Source organism: Erythrolamprus reginae, chromosome 2 (genome assembly GCF_031021105.1).
Source record: "Erythrolamprus reginae isolate rEryReg1 chromosome 2, rEryReg1.hap1, whole genome shotgun sequence".
NCBI lineage: Eukaryota > Metazoa > Chordata > Lepidosauria > Squamata > Dipsadidae > Erythrolamprus > Erythrolamprus reginae.
The window spans coordinates 73,082,466-73,103,595 of NC_091951.1; the positions used below are offsets into that span (position 1 = coordinate 73,082,466).

The 21,130-nt window shown below is 38.2% G+C and overlaps 1 protein-coding gene across 10 annotated transcripts in view; it reads right to left on the reverse strand.

Moving 5' to 3' along the window:
• SLC6A6 (solute carrier family 6 member 6) overlaps positions 1 to 21,130 on the reverse strand; it is a 337,516-nt gene that overhangs the window by 6,849 nt on the left and 309,537 nt on the right. For all 10 annotated transcript variants that reach the window (XM_070738334.1, XM_070738332.1, XM_070738336.1 and 7 more), the window contains 9 exons: positions 18,252 to 18,384; positions 16,143 to 16,277; positions 14,755 to 14,858; positions 14,521 to 14,645; positions 11,091 to 11,203; positions 5,228 to 5,365; positions 4,210 to 4,312; positions 3,470 to 3,570; positions 1,462 to 1,632 (listed from right to left, as the gene is read on the reverse strand). In XM_070738334.1, the coding sequence (XP_070594435.1) occupies positions 1,462 to 1,632; positions 3,470 to 3,570; positions 4,210 to 4,312; positions 5,228 to 5,365; positions 11,091 to 11,203; positions 14,521 to 14,645; positions 14,755 to 14,858; positions 16,143 to 16,277; positions 18,252 to 18,384 (1,123 nt within the window). The remainder of the gene's footprint in view (positions 1 to 1,461; positions 1,633 to 3,469; positions 3,571 to 4,209; positions 4,313 to 5,227; positions 5,366 to 11,090; positions 11,204 to 14,520; positions 14,646 to 14,754; positions 14,859 to 16,142; positions 16,278 to 18,251; positions 18,385 to 21,130) is intronic.

Sequence of the window (21,130 nt, forward strand, 5' to 3'; positions counted from 1 at the left end):
CGGTACTTAGGAATATAGCTAAGTTTAAATACGGTAGTTATTGGCTGTTGCTTTTTCAAAATCCACACAGCCATGAAAAAGACATGGCTGCTTTAATAAGCTGCCTATGGATGCTCCCTTCCGAAAAGTACTGTACATATTATTAAACATGACAGCTATTTACCATGAAATAGAATAAGAGAGGCTATTCTGTTTCCTTGCAAGCCAAGAAGTACCATTTCAATTTGGTTCAAATAACTATTTTAAAATTGTTCTCTTTATGAATTTCCAATTGACTGACTATCCATTGGGGAAATAGAGCAAGAGGTTGGATAAGGAGCTTTCCTTACTTTATAATCACACACTTCAAATAGAAGATTTTGATTCACAAACTTAGTTAAGCCAAGTGTGACCATTACCAAGCAATTTATTTATAGATGATGGATTGGATTCCTAAAAGCCACTGTCTACAAGATAACCCATTACCAGGCTGAGATAAGGAAACTGATCTTATCATTAGGAAAGTGTACAATGTTCAAAAGGGCCGAGACCAATTAGGAAAGTAATGCATGGATGGAGGTTAAATTTCCACTAGATGGCTCCCAAACTCAATATTGCAGCTAATGAAGTTAGTTCTTCCCACTCTGTGCATGATACAAATGAAATGTACAACTTTTACGAGATGTGCACACGGGGTAGATGTGCTACAGGAAAATACCACAGGATTTCCTGACCTTGGAAATCTTTTTGAAATCTATTATCAAAATTTATCCTAACTTTTCTGTGACTCCTTGGCTAGTTTCTATATAAATGAGTATGATGGTTTAAGGCCTCCAGGCTAGAAACTGGGAGTCTGGGAATTCCAGTCCAGCCCTAGGTGTGAAACCGTCTGGCTGACTTTGGATTAGTCCCTCTTTCTCGGCCAAGTGCAAATTGATTATTGGATTGGGATTGAGTTCTACATCAGGGTCCTGCCTTGGGATGATTTTCTATGTATGCTATGGTTTCCAAAAAAATAATAGACATTTCCGCACTGTAGGACAAAGATGCTATCAGGGCTGAAAAGTCTCTGCTTTAGGAAAATGATCTGGGATAGAATGTTTACAATTCTAGTGATACAAATCTGATTTGTCCATTTAGCAGCCTACCACTGTTTAAACTCTCCTGTCTGAATTCCATTTTCCAGCTGCTGAAATTTGTTTCAGCAATCTTTCCTAGTATGTGAATATGATCAGAAGGCAGATGTTATAAACTGTTTTAAAACTGTACTAAATCTTGTTTTGCTCTATTTAGAAACAGACTAAACATGTGTCAAAACAGTGCCAGTGCAAATAATCTCATTTGCTGAAATGAATGAGAACATCTTTGTAGCGGTAGAAACTACATGCAGGCCCTGGAGGAACTGCTGCATTAAGGGAGACAGCTGCAAAGAAAATCATCTCTTTAGATGCTTAAAAGTTCTGATAGTTGTTTTGGATTTACCTCAAGGAGAGAGCCATCCGACTGCAGGATACGGATAACTGTAACCAATGGGATGCAGATCATAGATGAAAGAGCAAGTACCCAACCCAGACCGATTGCCCATGTAGGGTAGATGTAGGTCTTGTTGTAAGTCAGGGGGGTATACTTGACTAGAGAAAATACGAAGCACCCCTGGGTCAGAGGGAAAGAAAAAGCAAAAAGAGATTCAAACACAAGGAAACAATTATGCTTTCTTCAATAAACAGTTTATACAGTGGGATGAGCCACCCACAGCCTTTCAAACACGTGTTGGTGGCTGCCTGGAACATTTTTAATTATGATTGTTTAAATCAACAGAATTTTTAGAGGGAAGAAATAGAGGTGAATGATAATGTAATAACTCTAAAATAAACCAAACACCAACATCCTTAAAACTTAAGGAAAAGTGTGAAAATCCTGCCTCCCTCCTCTTTCATTTCATGACCCTATCTATTGTGGCCTTAGTTCCCAAATAATGTTATTAATTACCTAGCTTTGATTTACATCATCAACAGAGGTAGGATTCAGCCAGTTTGGGTGAACCAGTAGTTGTGACCTGAGCACAATCCCATCCTATATCATTGTGTTTTTTGACAGCACACGCATGTGCAGATTGTAGCATGTGAGTGAATTTCTGTGGGTTTTTTATGTTGCACACATGTGCTGACGGCGTGCATGATTGAATTGCTGTGTTTTCTGACACACAGTGTACATGCGCACACCAAACACTTTTGATTCTGGGCGAACCGGTTGTTAAATTATGCGAAGCCCATATCTGATTGTCTATGATTACTCTAATAAAATGAAACTGAAATTGACAATAAACATTTTTTTCAAGGACAGAGGGTTTGGGGGGGGGGCAGGAGGAGAATGTCTCTTTTTCATTCCTGTATCTTCTATATTTCTTTGTATGGATGACTGTCTTGGGCCTCTGAATATACCTCTCTAACCTTTGCAAAAGCTTAGGAATGAATTCATCTTTAAAGGAGAAGTTAAAATGTTCATAAAATTATACTTTAAAACTCAGGGTTGCGCCACAGGAATTTCAAACAAGAAGTCAGCTAAGCCAATTTTGTTTTCCCGGTTCCTTCAATATTCAAGTTTCGCAGCAAGTATAAATAATTATGGTGTGCAGTAAAGCATAAAAATTAACTTGAGTCGTGTTACCACACACCATAATGGTCTTTTATATGTCCATAACACTGCCTATTTGTCTTTACCTTGAGTTGCATAACACGCCACCTGATCTATTCAGCTGTTCTATTGCATTTGGGGCAAAGGATATTTTTGACAAATATGCATAAGTCTGATGCCTGGCTGAGTTAAAAAAAAAAAAGAGTAGGTAGCCACAGTTTGAAAATGTATTTTGTTTGAAAATGGCCAGCCTATCCAGAGGGGGGGGGGGGGGGAAGCCAGACCAAAACACTATGGTAATAGCAACAGCATATAGATTTATACATAGCCTCATAGTGCTTTACAGCCCTCTCTCTCGGGGCAGTTTATAATGTTGGCCAGCCCCCCCAAAATTTGGTTCCTCATTTTACAGACCTTGGAAAGATGGAAGGCTAAGTCAACCTTAAGCCCATCAGGAACAAACGTCAGGCTGTGAATAGAGTTAGCTTGTGCAATACTGCACAGTACTTGGGTCATTGGTCACCATCACAGTGGTAGCCAGTTAGTAAATAAATCAAAGCCCACCAATCATTCAGTATGGGTGGTTACTATCTACATGTTCTCAAAACGTTAGATGAACCCATCCTTCACCTCAAAATTGCTTCTTTAATGCCAAGTAACATGTCAGCCACAGAAGCCAGTTACAAATCAATAAAAATCTTGTAATCAGTGAAGAGTTTACATATTATACACATTACTCATTAAACACTTACTTATTCAATCTTATTTCTTTTCAGACAATGTAAGAAACAAAAATCTAACGAAACTTATACAAATGTTCTAAATCAAGTTCAGTCAAAGACATGTCCACCCTTACCACGCAGAGAACTGGTGTAATTAAAATCCAGCTCCATTTCATCCAAGGACCAGGCCTGTAACCAATCATATCTTCAATGGCATCGTAAAAATTGTCAGCGCCTAGAGTTTTAGCACAGAAGTAGTTGTATTACTCTACATATTCTGCCTGTTTGCACTCTGCAGCTACACTAGATATTCAAGGAGAAATGCATTTATTGTGTTGTGTCTGTGAAAAGTTCCATGAAAGCCTTTATTTTTTGTTCTCCTGAAATTTGGAAAGGGCCTCCTTTATCTCCTTGTGTAGATGATACAACTAATCGGATATTGTGAAATAAAAGTGATGGCATCATATAGCCAGCACATTGCTACTTATGCTATTCCTTCTTTGTACCAAGCAAATAAAAGTAATGGAGGGGATACTGTGGTTCTTGGCCCCTAAAATCTGTCCTTTTATGACTTCAGGAGGTCAGGCATACTTTTACTGCCTCAGAATGAAGCATTAGAGGAAAGAGGAAAGTAATGAACTCAGTTTCTTGGAGGTCAAGTGAGAATGTTTTCCAAGAAGTTTAAAGTACTTGGCTGAATCCCCAGTAAGTAGAGAAGCCATGTAATAAATTCCTTCCTTGGCCTGTAAGATTTCATCTCTCTATCCTTTATTCAGTTTGTCTCTAGGAACTATATTACAGTGTTGCAAGATCTCTGTAGCTTTCAGTGCTACTGTGGAAAAATGGTCAGATCAGAACTAAACTTCCAACTTACCATAAACCCAGGCTACAGCAATGCATTCAAAGAATGCAACCCACAAAAGGCATACACCACTAGCTGCATAGTAGTCAAAGAGTTGAAACACATACATGCCACCCTGAAAAATGACAAAAAGGGTATTGGATATTAATACACCAATACAAAGATATACATGAAACATGCTTTTTTTTTTTAAAGTGATTTTTATATCTTTAAACACTCTGTTCACAACATTTTCTGTCAGAAAATACAATTGCCAGTCAACTCTTTGGACATGAAAATGTATGCATTCATGTATTTCCAAAAACTTGCACTTTTTCCTTATTCTAGAAGGCATTTTGAAAGATGACTGAATAAAATTAAGCCACTTGACTTGCCCCATTCCAATATTGCTGCTTAAACTGTGTTTTTTTAGGGCAACACTTAAAGAAACTTAAAGAAAATTCATGGAAGGAAGGAAATGAATCTTGAAGACTTCAGTATAATACTTAGGTAAAACTCATGAAGAGCTGCCTATTATAAGGATTTCGTTTCCTAAAGCATGTTATTTTCTTTCAGGCACGGCAATATGAGATCGATATAGTTTCCCACATATTTTATGTTTAATTAGCTTCTTTTCATATCTACCTATTCCACATGCAAATATGTAATATGTTGCGCAGTTGATTATAGTCTTACAGAAATAACAATTCTTCATCATAGCAGAAATAACACTATAAAATCAGAATCGACATGAGTCTAGATTGGAACATGTGCTAAATTTAGAAGACAGTACAAAGGGGTTTAAATTGTTTGCAGAGTAATTTTTTGAATAATTCTTTCTCTTTCTCTCCTATTTACTTGGGCAGAAGCTCTCCAGGTTTTTTAGCCGGATATTATTGTATTTCACAACACCTAATCATTTAAAATAAAGATGGCAAGGAGACTCCTGGGAGCTTTTTTGTGCAAAGCACTTATTTTACCATTATGCTACTTGCACTGTGACTTTCCTTGAATAGAAAAAGGAGAAGAAAAACACCAGCCAATTCCTTACTTCAGTCACCATAGTTAGTCCCAGAAGATAGCTGAGGAAACAGATTATAGCAATGAAGATTTCCCGTCGGTAACCCTTCCTTAGGAAGGATGGGTACAGATCAACTAACGATGTGATCTGCCCTTCAACTTCAACAAACTGTAGGGGAGAACAAAAAAATGAGTGGATGAATGCAATGTATTATGTTATTCTTGCATATATAAAAGAGAGTTCGTATTCACCATTTATTTACATAGTACCGTATTTAATTTTTCAATATTCAAAGACTGGAGCTGATAATAAGCTCTTAGTGGTTTACTGATTTTCTAATTAGATGTGAGTTCGGTTACTGTAAGTATCAAACTTATGAATAAAAGGAGAAATAAGAGATAGGGCTGTTTATAGATGCCCCAGTGTAAAACCAAGTAATTATTGGAAGGAACTTGATAAACTTGTATTGTTTCTGTATTGTTGTAAGCTGCCCTGAGTCCTAAGGGACTGGGCGACATAGAAGTTGAATAAATTAAATTAAATTAAACTTGTTTTCTATGTAGAATAAAGTAGAATAGAGTAGAGTAGAATTCTTTATTGACCAAGTGTGATTGGATACACAAGGAATTTGTCTTGGTATATACGCACAGTGCCTGCGCAACTGTAAGTTTTCATCATTTCTCAACAGAAAAATATTTCTACCCTTTCGTTTCCTTCTAGCATAAATCAGACATTTTCAGAGAAGGAGTGCTAGGGGAAAAATACCCTTCTTTTCATGCAGCCCTTTCAACTGTAGATTTAGGAAAGCTGGCTTCCATCTTCCCTGCTAAAATTTTTATATATATCATGGTCAGATGTTAAATGAAGGGAAAAGTTTATGGTACAGGTAGTTCTCTACTTTCAGAGTTGAGCACAAAATTTCCATTGCTAAACAAGAGAGTTATTAAATGAATCATATCTCTATTTTTTTAATTAATTAATTTATTTATTCCTACCTACCTACATCTATCTATTTACCTACCTACCTACCTACCTACCTACCTACCTACGCCGGCCAATTCCCTAGGGACTCAGGACAGCTCACAACAAAAATAAACATAGATCAATCAATATAAAAGCATTTCAATTTAAAATAATTACAGCCATCCATATATTCATGGGCTAACCTCGCTATTAAACACCCCCACCCCAGAGATCAATGGCCCCAGGCCTGTCAGAAAAGCCAGATCTTTATGGCTTTCTGCAAGGCCAATAAGGTGGGGGCAGTGCAGATCTCAGGAAATAGCTGATTCCAGAGAATTGGGGCAACCACACAGAAGGCTCTACTCCGTGGATCCACCAGCTGACACTGATTAGCTGATGGGACCTGAAAAAGACCAACCCTGTGGAATCTAACCAGTCACTGGGAGGTAAACTCCCAGAGACTGGTTTTCTATGTAGTTAATGGGAGGTTAAAAATATTTCTTGACAGAGTTGGTTAAGTGAATCTGGCTTCACCATTGACTTTGATTGTCAGAAATTTGTAAAAGGTGATTGTATGACCCCAGGACACTGCAAACATCCTAAATACATGCCAGTTGCCAAGTGTCTGGATTTTGACCACATGACCATGGAGATTCTGCAATGGACATAAGTGTGGGAAACAATCATAAGTCACTTTTTTCAGTGCTGTTGTAAATTTGGTCACTAAGCAGTGGGTTATAAAATAAGGACAAATGCTGCATATGAATACTCTTTGTAATCCAAACATATTAAAACCTTAATATAATTCTAGTTATCCTACTCTTCTAATTAATTATATTTATATTTTAATAAAATGGAGCAAACAGCTATGACAAAACAAGATCGGTAATAACAACAAAAGCCATTATCAGAAAAATAAAATTTAGTACTAAGTGGAAGTATGAAATGTAGCTGTTCAAAATATTCACCCAATTATCTATGAATGTACATATAGATACACATGCAAGCATGTATACGTCCCCTTTTAAAAAAAACAACAACCCTTTTTTCAAATCTCTAAACCTTTAGCCTTTTGTCTTGTTTTGTGGCTCAGTTAGTAAAAATAAACTACCTTTGTATACTGGGTAATACGAACCCTACAGAGATTTAGTTTTTCTTTCTTTTTTTTTGTTTTAGTAAATGTTCTATTCATATAAGTAATTTGATAATAAATCACACTTTGCAGAGAGAAGCTTAGTATCACATTTTTAAAATGTAATCACCTAGAGGCAGTTCTAAAATGCTTTTGTGAGCTGACACTCTTCCACAATTTGCAATTTTTTGTTTATTGTTTTATTAAAGTGAGCATATTCCCTTATTGACCTTAATTTCACCTTTATTTCCTCAACTATTTGGCTTTGTATAGCTTCTTAATAATCCTTAGAAATCTGGGGTTTTAGCTCTTAAGAACTTCTGACTTTCTCCTCCCCCCACCCTTCTGCCATGTAACCATATCCAGCTTGGTCCTAAAGCTGCTGTAGCATTCCAAAATCCATCTTGACAGGGCTCCAAAAACAAACAAAACATTAAGTGCTCCAATTAGCTTTAATTATTTGACACAGTGAGCCTGAACTGAAATGAATGAACATTACCAGGCAACCTTTAATTTACATAAGTACTTGGTTGCAGTACCACAGCTCGGAGAAGGTCTGAACATTCAATTTGGAAGTGATTAAAAGTCACTCACTGGCATTCAAAGATTAAGCCCCCAAGAACCATTTAGAACAAATGAAATGCTTTGCCAAATTATGAGATTAAGTAAATAACAACCAGAGGGAAAATTCTTCTAATCTCCACTCATATGAGAAGGTTTTGAATTCAGTGAAGTTTCTGTCCCAGGCTAGTAGATTAATGGAACATTTTAACTGTTTTCCCAAAGAACAATAAGGAGCTTGTTGGCTTAAAATCTTAAATCATTTCAAAGAAGTCCTCTCTGAAATCCTAGAACAGCTGTGTGACTTGTAATAGTCTGGAGATTATTAACAGATTTCTTTGTGTCACATAAAAAGGCCTTGAGAGGGAAGGAAAACAAGGTCTCCCTTGCTCTGTCTCCCAGAAAACAAATTGCTCAGAACAGTCAAAAATGTCAAGTGTATACATCGATTCACATATATCAAGGCCTTTGAATTATTGGTTATATGAAGAGCGAGCAACCTGGGATCTCCTTCATTTTTATTCTGAGTTTTACTCCCATTCCATTGGAGTTAACTAAAAGTTTTGAGAAGTAAATACTGAGTCAGTTGAGAAGGGCAGCATAGAAATCAACCAACCAACTAATCAATTAACCAATTAACCAATTAACCAACCAACCAACCAACCAACCAACCAACATAAATAAATAAATAAATAAATAAATAAATAAAAATTCAAGCTAGTCGATCCTTTAATAGAGTTTGGGTGCTGTTTTTAAAGAAGAATCTTTTAAATAAATAAATATATGTACGCATTGCAAAATATACAATAAAAGCAATTTATATTGCGGAGGTAGGATCACCCATGTGACACCCAGGGTCCAGATCCCTGTTGGATTTGACACCTTTTGTCTCTTTTTCTAAAGTTAAGATTAATTGTATTTATTTGCAGGCAGGCAATAAAGTTTCAGCTGCCATATCTTATTTCCATTGTTATTACTTGCAGCGTTGTTTTGAAGCTGCATCAATTATCCCAGCAAAGAGTAGAAATAAGTAGAGTTAAAAGAGGTTAATAAAGATATACAAGTATGCTTGCTCTAAGCCAGGCCTGTCAAATCGGTGCATCACATATAGACCATGCCCAGCCTGGGTCCGCAAAGGGCAAAAAACATTGCAATATGTCAAGCTATGGCACATGACACAATTGAGTTTAACACCCATGCTCTAAGCGGAGGCAGAAACTAGAGAGGATAAAAAGGATTCCTGCATACATACATGCTTAGTCGTTCCTGACTCTAGGGGCTGATACTTATCTCTGTGTCTAAGCCAATTTTGCCCCCCAGAGTAGACATTTGAAAATTAACCGATCTGCTTTGTGTGTAGGCATTTTGTGTGCCTGCCTATTTTGTAATCACCCCCCCCAAACTCCACTGAGTGCCTCCCATTTCAAGAAGTTTTGGAAATACCTATTATAATATCTATGCTGAAATGTCATCATAAGAGGCAGTTAATGATTGCCACTTTTCTTGATTAATCTTAGTAGGAAGAAAGATAAGATCTAGGAGTCCTAGTGGACAACCATTTAAATATGAGCCAGCAGTGTGCAGCAGCTGCCAAAAAAGCCAACACAGTTCTAGGCTGCATTACAGAGGGAGAGACTCAAGATCATGTGAAGTGTTAATACCACTTTGCAGGGCCTACACTTAGAATACTGCCTTCAGTCTTGGTCGCCATGATGTAAAAAGGATGTTGAAACTCTAGAAAGAGTGCAGAAAAGAGCAACAAAGATGATTGGGGTAATGGAAGCTAACACACGAAGAAAGGTTGCAGGAACTGGGTATAGTTTAATGAAAAGAAGCACTAGCACAATATCTCAAAGGTTGCCACAAAGAAAGAAATGTTAGCCTGTTCTCCAAAGCTTCTGAGGGTAGAACAAGAAGCAATGGGTGGAAACTAATCAAGACGAGAAGCAATTTAGAACTAAGGAGAAATTTCCTGATAGAACAATTAATCAGTGGAAGAAGTGTCTCCAGAAGTTGTGAATGCTCCAACCCTGAAAGTTCTTGGGAAGGTGTTGGATAACCATTTGTCTGAAGTGATGTAGGGTTTCCTGCCTAAGGGGTTGACCTCCAAGAAGACCTCCAAGGTCAACTCCAATTCTGTAATTCTGTTCTAAGTGATTCTTCCATGGATCAATGCTACAAAACAAAAAGTACAGTAATACCTCGTCTTACGAACTTACGAACTTAATTGGTTCCGGAAGTAGGTTCGTAAGGCGAAAAATTCATAAGACAAAACATTGTTTCCCATAGGAAACAATGTAAAAGCGATTAATGTGTGCAAAAAGAAAAAAAAATTGCAAAATGGCACTCCACTGGGCGCCGCCACCTGGCTGTCACCTTTTAAAACAGCGGGGGGGCTTCTCGGCGTTCTCCCGAACCCGAACTGAGGTTCGGGAGGCTGCCGAGAAGCGCCGCCGCCCAGCTGTCACCTTCTGAAACAGCTGGAGGGCTTCTCGGCGTTCTCCTAAACGCCGAACCCGGAGGTTCGGGTTCAGGTTCAGGTTCTGGAGGCCGCCGAGAAGCACCCGGCTGTTTCAGAAGGTTACAGCCGGGCGCCGCCGCTCGGCGGAGTGCCGTTTTTGCAATCGACGGCGGCGTTTTCCATGGGCGGAGCTTTGACATCACGAAGACATCCAGACGGACGGACGTCTTTGTGACGTCAAAGCACCGCCCAGGGAATTCCCTATTGGGATTCCCCACCTCCTTTCCAGCCTCCTGATCGGCCGAAAACGACGACACCGATCGCAAAAACGGTGCTCCACCGAGCGCCGCCGTCTGGCTGTAACCTTCTGAAACAGCCGGGCGCTTCTCGGCAGCCTCCGGAACCCGAACCTCCGGGTTCGGCATTCGGGAGAACGCCGAGAAGCCCCCCGGCTGTTTCAGAAGGTGACAGCTGGGTGGTGGCGCTTCTCGGCGGCCTCCCGAACCCGAAAAGTTCGGGTTCGGGAGAATGCCGAGAAGCCCCCCGGCTGTTTTAAAAGGTGACAGCCGGCTGCCGCCGCCAGCGGAGCGCCATTTTGCGAACTGCGGTGGGTTCGTAAGCCGAAAAACGTTCGTAAGAAGAGGCAAAAAATTTCCGAACCCCGGGTTCGTATCACGAGGGGTTCATATCATGAGGTACCACTCTATAGTAACAATAATTATATTTATAATATGATTTAAATGCCATAGGTACTACATTTACTACCACTTACTCACCTGGCTGTCCAGGCCAAGCAACAGAAGCATAACAAAGAAAAGAATAGCCCAAAACGTTGGCAGTGGCATCATGGACACAGCTTTTGGATAAGCAATGAAGGCTAGACCTGGACCTAGAGGAATAAAAAGAGAGAGAAAGGAAGGGGGGAAAGGGAGACAATGTAGTAAGTATTTAATTAATTTCTAAATAAAAACCTCCTCCCCATAAGTTGCCTGATTCCATTCAGATCAACCCAAACACAACTGAGGATTCCAGAAAGGAATTCATTCTATCTGACAAAGAAGCATGCATGGTTATACCAGATCCAATCTCAAAGGTAAATGGGGGGAAAAAACCCAGAACCCAGCACATTCCATTCAGAAAGAGAACTTATGAACTAAATGAAATATAATTATCGCATGACTAATTTCTGTGATCTTTAAAGAGAAAAAAAAATCCTGAGGTCTTAATATTCTCTTGGGTTATTCATGCACAACTTTTTCCTTGGACAAACAAAATCCAAACAGTAGTTTCTAGGATTTAAGCCAGAGAAGGCCAGATCCTGAAGTGGTGTAAAACTCCAGAATTCTATTAATATCACATAATACTGTGTTTAAATATAGAAACAAAGGAAATAATGTAACAGCTTCCATTAGAAGACAGTAATGGCTTGGGCGAATATTCCAGATAGAATCCATCCCTGGTTACAATTGACTGCCAAATGACATTAGTAAATTCTCTCAATACAGCAATAATAAACCCATTTGCAGATATCTTACATAGTCAGTGAGTATTATTTGCTTAGGATACAAAGCAACAAATACTATCTGAAGATCTGTCATTCAAATAAATTATCAACAGCAAAGTCAATAGTATATTTTTTAATTGCTTTCTCTGTGGAATATTCAATAAAAACCCCAAACAGCCACAATACTATAATAGTTATGTGAGATAGTTATACTTTTATATTGAGGCCCTTTAATTCAGGTACAATTAAGAGTTGAAATATGCTTGAATTTATTTAAAACTGATATTTTGACCATGACGGGAAAATACTGCATCAATACTTTTCATGCATGTTTTTTTGTTTAAATTGGACTAAGATATTTCTGTTTATTGTTTTTTTGCTTTTCTTCCCTATTTTAACCTGGAAAGTATGAATTAGCATCTTGCCACTCACCAAGTATGCTTTTGCCATCTTCTATTTTCTGGTATATATTTAGAAAGATGCAAAATATGCTAAAAACCTACTTCCCAGAATATATTAACTGCACTCTTCTCATTTAAATTAATAAATGTTTAACTACAGCTATCCTATTGATTCTAATAGAAAGAGATTCGCTTTCTTTAGATTGAAACTTTGGGGCCCAATCCTGCTTGCATTACACATTGTTAAGGTAATCATAAATATTCTGCTAGATGAGATATGGTCATTGTTTTCTTCTGTGATCCAACAAATATGTTGTTTGACAAAACTTTCTCCTTCTATACATCTATGGATATATCTTAGAGCCAAAGTGTTCTAGTACCCTGGATTCATAATTAAGATGGCCCATAAGAATTATTCAATGTTATTGTTCATTTATTTATTCTACAGTGTATTAATTCTTCCATTAAGCTGTTTTAGTTGAAATCCTGTCTAACACGAAACTAATGGTCTTGTTTGACATAGTCATCAATATAAGCCTTGTTAACCTCTTCATAGAAATTAAACTAATTGGAATGGTTGAATAAGGCATGCAAAATTTCAGAAACAAAGGCTGCCATTCCAGAGGCACAGCATAAATCCTATATGCATGCTTACTCAGAATTAAGTCTTACTGTGTCCAGCAGGGCTTAGTCCCGGGTTAGACTGCACAAGACTACTGCCTTAAGAACGTGTAAACTAACTGAAATCAATAGAGTTAAGTAAACCTAGCTTTGTATTGTATTGTATTGAAGATTAAAGTACATTAACTGCCACATCGACTCCCACATTTTTCAGGATTAAATATCAGAGGTGTGCATGCTTTGAACTTTTGTCCCAGCAGAAGTGCAACACCTCTTTATTATTCATTAAAGCAGCCTGGCTTTGGTGCCAGCTTGGGGGGAAACAAGACCCTCCTTGAGGAGGCATTGCCATCCCTTTTAATGAAGCGGCTCGTCTAAGCATCAGCAACAGCAGCATCTTTCTACAGGGTCACGAAAAAGCCTGAGAAAGGTCAGGCAGCTTTAAGGTAGAGCAGAGAAATGCTGCGCCAGGCCCACACCATTTTCAAAGCACAAAGAGCCCTAAGAAATGCATAATTACAGCAGAAATACAAATTTGAAGTTAAATATACAATTCTTACTGCCATTCCTTATCGCCAGTGGCATGGCACAGGAAGACGGACCAATTTGTCACACAACACAAAATGGAGTTGCTTTCCGCACAATACCTGCCTCGGAAACATTTTTTCTGCAAGTTTAGCTGTACATTAACGTTAGATACAGCCTTTTAATGGCTGATTCACATTTATGCCTTTGTAAGCAATTAAGACTCTTCCCCATCTGTATCAGGCAGACAAATAAAATACATAACTTGGGCAGTAACCATTGATGGCCAATAAAAAGCTCTCCAATTCGGAAAGACTATTTTTTTTACACCAGTTGCTGTACTCCTGTGCCTGAATTGCTGTCAGAGTGTCTTAGCACTATAGATTTCAGTAGATTGTACAGACTTGTAATAAATTGAGCATCTGGTCCAGCATATCTTAATGTCAACTGAGCCGTTGCTTTAAGGAAGTCCAAAAAATATTTGCATGCTTTGTTCAAAAGAAATAAGTAGGGGCCTTTCCTTTCAGAATACAAACATATCCCTGTATGAATTCCACATCTGGAAATATGTATGGCACATTGCCTTAGGCACATATAGTAGAATAACTAGAGAAAGACAGACTGGCTAATCCAACTTCACATACTGGAAGTCGAGGCGTGACAGGGAAGATTATATTTTCCCTCTCACCCATTTTTTTAAACACTTCATTACAAACTTCATCAATTCCACCAATGTTTTGATTAAAAATATACAAGCTGCATTTCCAAAAACCACAACTCAGATTTTCTAGCATAGTTTTGAATAAGATGGTGGGTCTGGATATTGTAGAACAATGTCTATTAGAGATTTCATCGAAGCTACGGCAGAGTAAGCCCCAAAGGGTCACCTCTTGATACAATATTGACATTTCCTGTAATTCTGATTTAGTCCTGAGTGTTCAAAGTCCGTATTGTATTTCAGCGCATTTTTTAAATAAAAAAACGCATTTCAAACTGTACTACTCAGTGAAATAAATCATTACTTTGCTTGCTGAAATACCTTTTATTTTTTAAATCTTTTTTTCTCCTTTGAGTTTTGGGATGATTTAGCTTGTCGAACTTTGCTCACACACTGGATGGCAGTGCCCACCATCACTGCCACCAATACCATCGTACCTGACTCTGCCACATCAGCAATGTCCACCCCTTGCTCTTGTGCCATGAAGCCCAGGACGGAAAAAATTGCGAAGCCAGACACAAAACTGGTACCACTGTTCAGGCATCCCAGCAGCAAACAGTCCCTATGTCACACATATGTCATGGAGGAAATTAATTAAAGAAAAATTTGAACCCATGGTTCCTTACACATCAATTAGCTAACAGACTAATCCCCTTTGGTAGGAAACTTGCCTGTAACAGTTGTATTTGTATTTGTTGTAGCTCCCCAGTGAAGTCATTGCACCTAAGCAGATTGCATAGGAGAAGAAGATCTGTGTGCCAGCATCTATCCAGACCTAAGGAAAACATGAAAAACAACAAGCTCAGAAGATGGTGCTTGGTACCAATTTTAGCTATTAGCTATCCAGACAATCTTTTTCTCTCTCTTGAAAATAACATTATCATAACAGTATTGCCTCAATTAGACTAGCAGTTGCTAACAACATAACTATGCTGCATTGACCAAAGTTAAATATATTACATATGGCAATTACAACATTATTGTATGAAAATGAAGTTAAAGCTGAAACAAACATAAAAAGTTTTACATTTGCAGACACGAGCAAAACAGAAATAGAAGAACATTTATTTAAAAAAATATTTTTAGAACAGTTTGCATTTCAAGGATTCCATACTTTTAAAGGAATTATATTCATCCCAACCTTGGTATTTTTTTCTTGCTTGAAGCCATGGAGAATCAGATATTCTAATCTAAGTAGACTGATACAGAATTGCCCCAAGCCTTTAAAAGGAAGAGAGGCAGTAGCTTTTTAGGAACCCTTGTGGTTCTTACATAACTTTAAGCACACTGCAAAAGCCCTAGGGATGGATAGTGTCGAATGGCATTTCCATTTTCTTTGTAGCATTTAGGCATTTTGCATCCTTAAATCTGATTCTGCTTAGTTCCTACTCTCTTTCTTTTGCTTTTGAGTAGACAGGTTTGCATTTCCCCAGGTTTAGGGAAAAGATCTTGTGGCTTTCTACCACACATTCTAACATTCAATCTGTAAGGAGTTGAAAAGGTTCATATATAGTAAAACAAAAGCAATTAATCTATGCATTAGGGGGGAAAAAAGTTTTCCAAGCAGTTATAAAAAAACGAGCAAGTGGGCCATTTTTAAAATTATTTCCCACTGTAGCTATAATGCCGTCTTTATCTACCCTCCCACGGAACGTTCCTATAAGTGGACAGTTGAAAATACTCACAAGTGCTTCTTACCGTTCCTTCTGCTGCTCCACGAATTTAACTAAAGACTGAAGCAAATTATTTCCCTTACCTTGTCCACAGACTAATACCAACAAAAAAGCTGAGATGCTATATTTGGATAGAGTCTACAAGCCTCAGAATCCTTTTGATACAAAAAGATATACACACATGGAAAATATATTAACATGTTAATAATAGCTTTTTTTTTGACAGGATAAAATGGAAAACTGAAACCATACTAGAAAACTTCAGTTAAGTATAGATTGGTTAAGTAATCAGTAAATCTGCAGCAGGAACCCATTGCCCTCCATGCATCTTGTTCCAGAGTATATAGGGAAGAAATTATCACTATCTCCTATTTTTAGCAACTCACCACTGGATCAGAAAGACGACTGATGTCCGGGTAAAGGTAAAATTTGATGCCCTCTGCAGCTCCAGGTAAAGTAACACCACGGATTAAGAGTACAAAAAGCATGACGAATGGAAATGTTGCTGTTACATATACAACCTGGTAATGAAAGGTAAAATAGCAAAAAACCCTGTCTTTTATTTGTAAAAACATGAAATTTAAGTTTACAGTTGTGTTACATTCTTGTTGGTGTTGTTATACAGGACTGAAGGTTCAAACAGAACCATGACAAATAAGAATTCACTACTGACTCACAATAGGATAGCTATCAGGAGTTACTATTCTGAAGGACCAAGGATTTTTTTGGGGAGGGGGGGAGAATCTGAATTGATGGCATGTAATGAAGATCAGAACTGAAATGTAGCCGTCAATTATATTTAGATTTATAGGAAACTCAATGGCATCATTCACTGAGAATGTCTTGACAAAGAGTCACAGGTAAATAACTACTCAAGGAGAACCTCATCAGTTGTCACCTTTGTCTCTTCCTGACTATAATGCAAAATATTAACTACAAACATGGCTTCCGAAATCTTCATTAACCATACAATTTCAAGTTAACTTCATACTGCTTTTTAGAACAAATTTCCTTTACTCTTTTAATAAGATCATATGATACCATTTGGTAATTCCAGCTATGCTATTCAATTTAATATACTTCTGTTTCATGGAATTGGTTTAACCGTTTGTCTCCTTGCCTCTTAAGTAAACCTCAGAGATTACAGGCAGATACTAATGCCTGCTGCACCTAAGAAGTTCTGCAGACAGTTTAATCTATTAAATACAACATGCTTATTATCATTTTCATTTTTTTTGTTTCAAAATATTATAGGAATTAATTTGTAAGCATGTCTCAATTTTTAAAGGAAATTTTCAATTAATCTTATTTTTTTAACATTAAAAGCCATCTAGACTAGAGTCACCTTATAGGGGAGATGGACAGCATAAAAAATTAATTAAAAACGTATAAACAAATCTTTAACAGAGAGTATATAGTTAGGCAAATCACTGTCTATAGATACAGTGATTAATGTTAGTTATAGTGACCAGTCAAGCTTCTTAGATGAAGCTTCTTAAAATATTGTCTTCTTCTTTCTTTCAGTGCAGTTGCTGTTTGAAAAACCATGGGACAACTACGATTTGGATGACTAAGAATCTCCAGACATTCAATGGTAATCACATTTCTTTCACTTTTTCTATATTTTTGGATGTCTGACATTCTGAATATGAACAATTCTATACATATATCCATCATGAAGTGAGATGAAATGAGGCTTGTACTCGAGGAAAAAAAACCTACATTCATTATATTAGTAAATTTCATTGCCAAGCTAATCCATTTAAACACAGGGATTACTGCTTAAATATAAGATAAACATTTTCAGCAGGTATCTTTATGAAATGTTGGAATCCCTTTCACATCTTTCTTCTATCAGAATCCATCACAATCTTGGGCAATTTAACTAGATTTTTGTACTTCATTCGTTTGAATATTTTTATGATGAAAAGAGGCCTAGCTATTAATTAATTACCATTTGGTAATGTTTTCTCTTGCAAAAGTACAATTATCCTCTTAATAAATGATTATAAAAGGCCTTTTAGAATAAAAGCAGAGTTACCTTTGTGTGGGATGTGTGACTATACACATTTGATAAATAAATGTTAAAAGAAATGAGGGGGGGAATGAAAAACTAGACTTTTTGAAAGCACTGTGAAAAAGTTATCAGCTCCAATAAGAAACTGCATTCCCAATCTTTGCAATAAACTAGGCATATGATTGGAAGGTTGAAATATTTAAAAGTTAAACCATGGCCCTTGCTAAGGCAACAAGTTGGGAATTTTAGGTCCCAAATTTGCTTCAGGTTTAAAATTGGTTTCTGAATATTCTATCCTGCTTGGCAGCTAAGAGTTTGGCTCAAAATATACTCCTTAATGCTATATTATAATTTTCTCAAGGTTTGGAGAAACTTGTTTTTTTTTAAAAAAACATGTCAAGATGTTAATTAAGCAAAGCTAATCTTTAGGGGGCGAAAGAAATCATTATTGCCTGACAGAAATGTAGCAGAAACTTACTTTCCCGGTTGACTTCACACCTTTCCAAATGCAAAAGAAACAAATCACCCAGACAAGTAAAAGACAAAGTGCCAGGTCCCATTTGAGAACACCAGGTTCATCAATGCCTGAACTCAACTTCAGAACATTCCGCCTGAGAATAAAAAGGAAGAGAAGACAACAGATATATCACCAAGAAATGTCATTGGCTTTGCTCAAAACTGGGCTTTGATGAGCAAATATAGTATGATGTGGGCATTAAACTCTTCTGTTCTTGCTATAAGTGGTATATTCACTCAACTGCTTATTAATATACATGTATACTTTTTAAATGTCACTCTTCTCTAGGAAATATGAACTTTATATCAATGATGGTGAACCCATGGCAGGGATGCCACAGGTGGCATGCAGGGCCATATCTGCTGGCACACGGGCCGTTGCCCTAGCTCAGCTCCGTGCTGGCCAACTGACTTTTGGCTCACAAAGAGGCTCTGGGGGGATGTTTTTGGCTTCCAGAGAGCTCTGGGAGGATGGGGGAGGATGTTTTACTCTCCCCCAGCTCCAGGGAAGCATTTGGAGCCTGGGAAGGGCAAAACACTACCGGCACCACCAGAAGTTGGGAAACAGGCCGTTTCTGGCCTCCAGGAGGGCGGGGGAAGCTGTTTCCGCCCTCCCCAGGAATTGAATTATTGGTGTGGGCACTCGCGCATGCTATGATAGCGAACATGCATGCTCTTTCGGCACCCAAGGAAAAAAAGGTTCACCATCACTGCTTTATATACAGGTAGTCCTCAAGTTCCGACTATAATTAAGCCTGAAGTAATTATCTTAAACTGGGTTTTATGCAAAAATTTCACTGAAGAGAAGAAAAATACAAAGGCATTTTTTAAAAAAATTACAGCTGCTTTCAAGATCAGATTTTTCTTAAGGTTTGCTTAGATGGATTTCTGAAGCCTGTGACAAACTCACATTATTTAATAATCCAGACATTTTAATTATGAAACTTGGATTGATTATGTGAATGGTGCAAACTTTTGTTTACTGATATTCCCGTCACTCTTTACTTTTTCAATACCACGCTTACAACCAGAAATGGTGGAATGAACAATTAACAAAATGAAGCACATAATTGTGTGGCATAATCCCAAGAGGACTCGATACAAATGAAGCCCCATTTGCTTATCCCATATGACTTATGCTCAAACAAGCATGAAATTTGCAAATGCCATTAGTTGTACTAAAGTATAATTATTATGCCTCTGATGCATAATCAATGGCTTTATGATGATTTACATCACTTAGCATGTGAAGAAGGTGAGTCTTTCAATAAATCTAACCCACTTAAAATCGACTACGCAAACATTTAAACATCCAATATTAATAAAATGGAAGGGTTGTCTCCTGAATGTAAAAACTTAAAGTGAGTTAATAACAAATAATAGAAGGCTTTACACAGCTGCAAGGGCACATCAATTATCCTTCAATAGTGTAATTCAGGGGTCCACAACCCCTGCTCCATGGACTAGTCATGCAAGTGAGAGTTGCTTCATCTGCACATGCATAGGATATAAATGGTATTGCAAAAGCATCTTTCCCCCGCCACTACCAGTCCATGTAAAAAATGTTTTTTCTCTAAACCAGCCCCTGGTATAAAAAAATGTGGGTATAATTGATAATATACTCAATTTGAGCCCATGGATGGTATTTCATTTAGAAGACCATTAGATGGCAGTGAAAAGGTAGAGTTGTTTTTGTGATTATAGCTATGTCTATATCTATGTCTAGCTGTCTGTCTGTCTGTCTTTTTCTTCCTTCTTCCTCCTATTTCCCCCACAACAGTTCTCTGAGATGGGTTGTGCTGAAAGAGGGCCAGTGGCCAAAAGTCACCGCAGCCAACTTTAATGTCTAAGATGGGACCAGGACTGAAATGCTCCCGGTTCGCTCGAGCCTGCCGTGAAGGCAGTGCGATGCTCTGCCCATCCACCTCCATTTGGGTTCTTTAACCCTCTGTGCATGCGCAGAGCATTCCGTGCATGCACAGAGGGTAAATTTATATGCCGCCCCGAGTTTGCGGAGAGGGGCGGCATATAAATCCAATAAATCTAATCTAATCTAATCTAAATGAACCCAAATGGAGGCCTCCAGGTGGGTAGGCGGAGCCTTGCGCTGACTTCGTGACTGGCTCTCTGACGACCAACAGGCACGAGCGAACCGGGACCAATTCACCCATGGGTGGGACTAGAACTCCCAGTCTCCTGATTTCTAGCCTGATGCCTTAAACGCTAAACAATCACAGTGTCCATGGGAGGAATGAACTAACAAAAAGGGAAGTTAATGGATGGAATTTTGCAATGCAAGTCCCACTCTTGTATTGGATCAACACATATACATGTTATTTATTAAATTTATATGGTACCCTTCTCAACAATTAAATAATTCTGGATAAAACATGGGGCTTCCATCACAAAGCTCTGTGCCAGCTGGTCATCAGGTCTCTGCTATGTATGCATGGGAAGTGGCCCATGTGCTGGGGGGGGGGGCGGGGGGGCTGCATGTGCATGCATAAGACTGGGGCCCATGCAGGGGCCCATGTGCATATGCATCGGGGTGTGCAGCATGCATGTGTGCTGTGCACACATGAGCAGGGATGGGCGCACATTGCATTTTAGGGGTTTGGGCACGCTCACTCTTTGGGCACTAGAGTCCGGAAAAGGTTAGCCGTCACTGATCAAATAGATTATTATGATACTTTTTTTCTTTGTTGGTTTATGACTGCCATAAAGTCTAGGCTGTTCTATTTCTCGTTCTGTTCTATTCTAATACAGGAGGATTAGAAAGGAACCCTAACTATGCAGGCTTCACCTTTATTTTACTGAACTTGTTAACACATTCATGTGTGA